This window comes from Pongo abelii, chromosome 15 (assembly GCF_028885655.2).
Source record: "Pongo abelii isolate AG06213 chromosome 15, NHGRI_mPonAbe1-v2.0_pri, whole genome shotgun sequence".
Classification (NCBI taxonomy): Eukaryota; Metazoa; Chordata; class Mammalia; order Primates; family Hominidae; genus Pongo; species Pongo abelii.
In genome coordinates this window covers 69,097,187-69,105,343 of record NC_072000.2, presented here as the reverse complement: position 1 = coordinate 69,105,343, position 8,157 = coordinate 69,097,187, and the positions used below count along the sequence as shown (strand labels likewise).

The 8,157-nt window shown below is 46.8% G+C and overlaps 1 protein-coding gene across 1 annotated transcript; it reads left to right on the top strand.

The window, feature by feature from the left end:
- The first annotated feature begins 2,092 nt into the window (after positions 1 to 2,092).
- Positions 2,093 to 5,693, top strand: GPX2 (glutathione peroxidase 2). The gene is given in 2 exon segments (NM_001131621.2): positions 2,093 to 2,334; positions 5,007 to 5,693. Coding segments are annotated over 2 exon segments (573 nt in total). The 5' UTR covers positions 2,093 to 2,112; the 3' UTR covers positions 5,358 to 5,693.
- The last annotated feature ends 2,464 nt before the right edge of the window (positions 5,694 to 8,157 follow it).

Here is an 8,157-nt window from a genome sequence, read left to right as displayed (position 1 = left end):
AGGGCAAAGCTTTGGCATCTCTAGAAAAATCCCTACAAACAATTCTCATTTGTAGTCAGAATTAAGAACCACCAACCTAGGCTTTCTGCCTAAGCCAGTGCTGTGTCCAGAGCAAGCACTGTCCCACAGAAAGCCATAAGAATCACACGCTGCTTAGTGTATGCTTAAAGTTGTAAGCTTTTGGAAAGCGAGGCCAGTTTGAGGTAAATTTGGTGACAGAGATATTTTAGGAGAGCCTCACCAAGTATATTCCATTAGGAAAGGTGAGAACCCTGGGAGAGTTTGAAGGGTCCAAGGTCACACCAGGAGAAAAGGGATGGCATGTACCTAAGGAAGAGGGAACCCCCGCACTCCTCATCTCGGGAACTTCTATGGCCTTCTTGAAGAAGGCTTGCAAAAGAGCAGAGAATAAGAGGTGTCTCTGGAGGCCCAGAGAGTACTAGGGGGAAGCTCTAGGTATGCACATAAATCTGGCAAGTTACAGTTTTGCCCACTATCAGTGCCAAGTCCTTGTGACTCAGTGGCTTGGTGGGGATTCTTTCTTATTGGTTGCTTCTAGGAACTCCACCCAGCTTCAGCAGGGGACACACTTCCCTCTACACTTCGTGTCACTCCTTCTGCCCACTCAGGTAATGGAAACTTGTTTTTAGGGAGCAGCCAGCTGAGACACATGGTCCCTGTGTACTTGAACAGCCATGGAAAAGCTGCAAGGCAGCTTGGCGCTCCCTGGTGATAATTCCTTCATCTCATCTCAACAAATCAGATTCTCAAGACCAGCTGCTCCCCAGACTTGCTTATTCTTTGTTCCAAGGAGACAGTTCCCAATGGATGTGCCCCCGTGAAAACACCCTAGTAAACATTTGCTTTGTTATTGAAATTTCACTCTAAAATCCCAAAGCTAGGTCAAGCCCCATTGCCAGTTTTACTGATGAAGAAATCAAGGCATTTTTAAAAGAGTAACTTGTTGAGTTGGCGGGTGCTTGGAAGAATGAAGTGGCTTAGGGTCTTTTCAGTTTCTGTGGCTTCCAGGGGTGGGCCTCTGAGATGGCCCTTAGCAGACATCCTGTGATGCACTGCATGGCTGTTGTCGAAAGCATCAGGGGTGGCCTGCCTGCGTCTGGAACCAAAGCAGCTTCAACTTCCTCCACACTTCCTTCTGTGGGAAGGTGACCAGCACAAACCCGCTCTGAAAAGTCTTGGGGACCAAATCTCTGTCTGAGAGGAAGGTAGGTGCAGTTCATCTACTAAGTTTACCCACCTGTTCTGTGACTCCTCTTCACCATTCTCCCAGCAACGACTGAGCCTCATGACTTGGGGGCTGGGGGCTGAGGTGGAGGTGGGGGAAATAATATAGGAGATGGTACAGTGCAGGGGCAGAGGCTGGTGTGTTCTCCAGGACAAGTGGCGCCACGCACTGAAAAACTTTTCAAGATAAACACAACTTTGTCTCTTCAGCCTGGCAAGAGCTGAGGCACTGAAAACTTTTTTTTCCCCTAGAAAATGACACACTCTCCTCCTAAGGGTCCCTTTGATTTTGTCCTGGTGGAAAGCAACAAAGAGAAGAACGTGAACAGGAATATGTATATTTTAGTTGTCATCTGAGTCCCGTGGACAGGAGGCTCAATTCTCTTCTTCATCTTTCAGACCTCCGCAGACCCTGCCCTCTCACTGTACAATTCAGAGATTGACACTCAGCAGGCATTCAATAAATATCTGTGTCAAGTGAGAACAACTTGATGGGGCAAGTAGGAGTCAATCCTGCATCCCTCCCTCCCTTTTTTTCCTCTCCATTCGACCTTTAGGACTCTGGTTTCCTGTAAGCAGTGAATTATTTACCTCCGCTCATAGATATCAAATTGGCCCTTGCCAGGTTGCAGCAGGGTGGGGCAGGGAGGCGGCTTTGTTCAGTCTGTTAATAGGAGGAGCAACCTCCTTGTTCAAACAGCACTTACAGGTGGGGGCCTGGTTTTTGCTAAGTCATCCTGGGGATGCTCAAAGCTCCACTGTTAGATCCTTTCTGTCCTCCTTCCTGGCTCCTCCTTCCTCCCCACCCCTCGAATAGGCTCATAAGTGGGCTCAGGCCTCTCTGCGGGGCTCACTCTGCGCTTCACCATGGCTTTCATTGCCAAGTCCTTCTATGACCTCAGTGCCATCAGCCTGGATGGGGAGAAGGTAGATTTCAATACGTTCCGGGGCAGGGCCGTGCTGATTGAGAATGTGGCTTCGCTCTGAGGCACAACCACCCGGGACTTCACCCAGCTCAACGAGCTGCAATGCCGCTTTCCCAGGCGCCTGGTGGTCCTTGGCTTCCCTTGCAACCAATTTGGACATCAGGTGAGGGGTCCCTACTTTTAATGCACCAAAGGTGCTGGGTTGGTGTAGCTCAGGTGGGATAAAAGGAGAGGCTGAATGACTGTGTTTTGGAGTGTCTGGAATAATGGGGTATGTTTTGTTAAGCTAGCTCTTTAGGTGCATGTGACATACCAAGAGAAGGTGTGTATTTTTTAAGATTAACACTGAGGCTGTGTGATTTTTATAGTTTACTGTCTTTCTACTATATTACTCCATGAGGGCTGGTTCCAGGTCTGTGTTTCTCTCCACTGTGTCCTCAGTGCCTAGGGCACAGAAAGCACTCATTAAATATTTGTTGAATAAATGAGTGGAGAAAATAGAGGCCAGGAATCAAACAAGAATTGGACAGACTCAAGAGACCTTAGCTCTAGCCAGACTTGGTTTTGCTATTTAATGGCTCTGTGCCCTCGGAAAGGGCGCTTCATTTTTTGGTTTAGTTTCTTCATCTGTAAATTGGGGATAATACCACTTAGCTCACAGGATTATTAGGATGTTTAGGGGATAGGATATACAAAAGTAACTTGAAAAATATAAAGTACTATGCAAATACAAGCAAACTGATTATTTAGATTAAAGATTTTTGTTGGTTTAAATTAGCCAAGTGGAAAGAGAATAAGCAGGAAAGAGAAAGGTTTTCAAAAGGCACGTGCCTCTGGGCATTACATGCACCTATTTCTGATTAATGGGTCAAGTTGTTATAGATCTTCAGCCCACACACCTCAAGTTCTCTTTTAGGGATTTTTCTATTTCCACCTATTATTTTAACGTACAAGCAAGGAGAATGAACCCAAGTGAACCCTCTCATTATAATCCCCTTAGTTCAATTCACAGTGGTATGAAGGTGAGGAAGACAGGAAAGCAGGAAGGCTGAAGCATCACTGGCTGTGACAAACCTGAGCCCAAACTGTTCACTGCTCTCACTGTTCTTCCCTAAGTTTTCTGTCTGGCCTTTTCTAGAGCAGGAGAGACAGAAGTAGCAAACCCTCTTTCGAGATGTCCCTCCAGCCCCAGAAGTACCTCCAGCCTCACACCATCACTTCAGCCTAGCAAGTTGCTGGACGGAGTCTATAACCTACCAGGAACTAGCCAGTCATTTGTATTAAGAAATAGAAATCTGCCAGGGTGCTGTGGCTCACACCTATAATCCCAGCGCTTTGGGAGGCTAAGGTGGGCAGATTGCTTGAGCTCAGGAGTTCAAGATTAGCCTGAGCAACATGGTGAAACCTTGCCTCTACAAAAATTGCAAAAATTAGCCAGGCATGGTGGCATGTGCCTGTAGTCACAGCTACTTGGGAGGCTGAAGTGGCAGGATCGCTTGAGCCTGGGAAGTCGAGGCTGCAGTGAGCTATGATTGTGCCACCGCACCCCAGCCTAGGTGACAGAGTGAGGCCCTGTCTCAGGAAAAAAATAGAAACAAAAACAGAGAAGTCCACTAGAAATCAGCTCTGGGCTCATGACGTCATGATGGCCTGGAACTGACTGAACTAGTTAGTTCTCACAGGTCAGAAGCAAGAACTTTCTCCCAGGGGAAGATATCTGTCTCTTAAATTGGAAAGGCAGAGGTGGAAAAGAAGGGTTCCCATGGGCCTTTTGGACTGTCATGAATGGTGATGCTTAGAGGGAATAGGACAGCGATGGCAGTGGGGAGGGAAAGGCAGGGACCAGGTTTTGAGCCAAAGCATGCGTAGCTAAGAGCAGTGAGTGGATAGGAGGTGCAGCAGTCTTTGGGTAGCAGCCTACTCATGAAAAGAATGATAATTACATACTCACAACCTTTAGCCATCAAGCACTTATTTCCTCAACTCCCCCTCCCCCTGGCCTATTCCCGAACGCTAAATCCTATATCCTATTTAGTTCATGTCTTTTGGTTACCAAGTAGTTCCATTTAGAGTACACATTCATTGTTGCCTTGAACTTGCTCTGCTGTTATGGCACCTGAAAACTAGATGTTCTTGGATGGGGGTGTTCCTTCATCAAAGTTTCTTCCCATTTGTACTTCAGTTCTAGGACAAGGCAAGAAGTAAGCAAGAAACTGTAAATCCCATTCCTCTGGGTCTCAATTTCACCCTCAGTTCAAGAAGCTGAGTAGGCAGACGCAAAGGCTATACTCAACACACGTGCAATTGAAAGCGGGCGAGGCAAAACCAGGGCAGAGGAAAGAGAAGGGGTGTGTGTGTAGGTATGGATTTATGGGTAGGTAGGTCGGTAGGTTAGTTGAAGAGGAGGTTCTAAGCAGTATAACCTAAGCCTCTTTTCTCTTTCTTCTGCTTCAAATACCTTAAGAACTGCTCAGGGTAGACTGGAGACAAAAGCAATAGCTCAGAAGTGCTAAATCTTGAAGAGCAGCCAAAGCATGGGCAACTAAGTGAGACCCCATCTCTACAAAAAAAAAAAAAAAAAAAAAATTAGCCGGGCATGGTGGCCTGTGTCTGTAGTCTCAGCTACTAAAGAGGCTGAGGCAGGAGGAATGCTTGAGCCCAGAAGTTCAAGGCTGCAGTGAGCGACACCTCGTCTGTCTTGTCTCCCTCTCTCTCCTTCACAGTGAAAAAGAATGACCCTGGGGAGGGAGTGTAGGAGGGTGAAAGAGTTTCATGTTGTGGATCTTTCTCTTCCCCCGTCCCTTGTCCACGCTCTTTGTCTTTTTCCTCCCCTAGGAGAACTGTCAGAATGAAGAGATCCTGAACAGTCTCAAGTATGTCCGTCCTGGGAGTGGATACCAGCCCACCTTCACCCTTGTCCAAAAATGTGAGGTGAATGGGCAGAACGAGCATCCTGTCTTCGCCTACCTGAAGGACAAGCTCCCCTACCCTTACGATGACCCATTTTCCCTCATGACCGATCCCAAGCTCATCATTTGGAGCCCTGTGCGCCGCTCAGATGTGGCCTGGAACTTTGAGAAGTTCCTCATAGGGCCGGAGGGAGAGCCCTTCCGACGCTACAGCCGCACCTTCCCAACCATCAACATTGAGCCTGACATCAAGCGCCTCCTTAAAGTTGCCATATAGACGTGAGCTGCTCAGCACACAGATCTCCTACTCCATCCAGTCCTGAGGAGCCTTAGGATGCAGCATGCCCTCAGGAGACACTGCTGGACCTCAGCATTCCCTTGATATCAGTCCCCTTCACTGCAGAGCCTTGCCTTTCCCCTCTGCCTGTTTCCTTTTCCTCTCCCAACCCTCTGGTTGGTGATTCAACTTGGGCTCCAAGACTTGGGTAAGCTCTGGGCCTTCACAGAATGACGGCACCTTCCTAAACCCTCATGGGTGGTGTCTGAGAGGCGTGAAGGGCCTGGAGCCACCCTGCTAGAAGAGACCAATAAAGGGCAGGTGTGGAAACAGCCAGCCTGTGTGTGTGTTCTTTGACAGAGGGCGGAGGGAAGCTACAAACTGCAGGTGGGATAGAGGAGCTGCTAGCATGTAAAGCTTAGGGAGGGGAGGATCTGATGGATCAAGGGATGCCCTAATTATTGACAGGAAAGCAAGCTCTGGCCAAGGTCTGCAGAGGCAGGTGCAGTTATGGGAAATGTGACTTATATTATTCCTTTACAGCTCTTCTTCAGAACTGGGGAAAAAGAGAAAGTGATAATGGGAGGTAGAGGAGGAAAAGACAATGAGCCCTTTGGTTGGGGATATTGGGAGGCTGTTAGGAGGATTACAGTCAGGAAGACATCAACAGCACCGTGGGTACTGGGCCAACTAGATCTGACTTGTGCCTTGGGAAATTCCTGGGAAGTCAGCTTAGTTAATGTTTACTGATAGCAAGGGCATAGAGGGTGTAGTTACTGAGAACACAAACAGCACTTTATCTTTTTCCTGATGATCCAACATCTCAGGTGTTTGATTCTTTGCTAGACTGATTCTCCCTCCTTTTTAAAGTTCATGGCCTGGATGTAGTGGCTCACACCTATAATCCCAGCACTTTGAGAGGCCGAGACAGGCGGATCACTTGAGGTCAGGAGTTCGAGACCAGCCTGGCCAACATGATGAAACCCTGTCTCTACTAAAAATACAAAAAATTAGCCAGGTGTGGTGGCACACGCCTGTAATCCCAGCCACTCAGGAGGCTGAGGTGGGAGACTCATTTGAACCCGGGAGGTGGAGGCTGCAGTGAGCCAAGATGGCGGCACTACACTCCAGCCTGGGCGACAGAGTGAGACTCCGTCTCAAAATAAATAAATAAAGTTCACATTACACCCTCATTCTTCTCAAAATCACATATTCACAAATTCAGGCTCAAGACAAATAGAGGCAGGAATGAATGGACTCATTTCTTCCTCCGTAAGAAGGAAGGGGTTGGGGATGGGAGAGAGCCCCCCTTCAGAGTCAGGCTGTTTATAATCTGCCATTTGCAACATCATTATTCCTCACTGTGAGGACAGTTTTGCTCAGAGGCCTTGCAAGGATGGTGTCCCCAATTCCTCATCCGGTGCAGACATAATCAAAACATACCACCACCGCCAAGGTCAGGTTCTATCATGTTCAGGAAAAGATACCTGCTGAGGTGCCACTGCCTGTCACCTTGCCCCACAGACCTCATCCTGGAAACTTCTCATTTCGCCTTCCCTTCTTTGACCACTAGATGGAATATTTTCACTTCTATTCACTGAAGCCCTGAAGGGACAGTTTTCCAAACTGGACACACCGCTTGAGAAGCTCAATGCTGAAGGGAAAATGTTTTTCCTTTAATTGTTCTGCTTACCCTAACCATTTTCTAAGCACTTGCATCATATGAGAGTGAATGTGGAATAGATGTTTAGGATCCCCACTGTCTGACCTTCAACTAAACCTGTCAACAACAGTGCTTTATTTCAAAAGAGTAACCTGAGTATCACAGTGGGAATCCCCTGGCACCTTTCTGCAGGGCCTTCTGCTAACTTAAGGCTACCCTTACCTTCACTCTTGAAACCTCAAGCCTTTCAGATTCCTGCTCTTAAAGCCAACAGCTGGGGTATGAATTATTATGGGGCAGGACCATGTACCAATTTTAGAGCAGTAACTGCAGACAAAATGCTTTCCTGACAAAATAGAGAATTCTTCTTGGATGCTAGTCATCATCTTTATAGTACCATAGCCTGTTGTTACATCCAGTAACAGAGCCAGCTATCTCGGGTGTTGGAAACATGCCACAGGCAACTTAGAGCCTGAGACACCAGTACAATGTGTTCGGTCTTTCCCTTGAGGCCCAAGTTCAAAGAATTATTTAGGGATTCCCAAAGGAAGGGGAATTACAGTATAAGTGATTCTGCAGAAAGTCAAGAGAAGGCCATAAAGCTAGAATGAAGGCTCTTCACTTGGGAGGCGAAATGCTATTTGCTTCAGACAGAACCTGATCTGTTTAGCTCAGGAGGAAACAGGGAAGGCAAGACTGGAGGATTCTGTTTTACAAGGATGTTTAGGTTTACCAAATATTTAGTTGTGCTGTTAAAATGAAGAGAAATTACAAAGTGTTTCCTTTCCTTTATTCTTCATCTTGTTTGTCCCCCTTATCATCCTCAGAAGTATTAGCTTGTAGTCATAAACAGACAAGGCAAAGCTTTAAAATATCACCCACTTTTCTAGATAAACAAAAATCTTTTAATCAAATTTCCCTAGGGGCACCCAGAAGGAGGGGGAAGTCTCCTTAACAACTCTCCCAGAAGTGCTGAGATAATGCTATTCAACTCAGAGGAGGGACAGAGAGAATCACTAACCTGAGGGCTCTTACAAAAACAAAAAACAAAACAAAACAAAAAAACCAGAGCTTGGAACAAGTGATTTCAGGAGGCCAAGGTGTAGACATTGCAATCAATAATTATCTTCATGACTA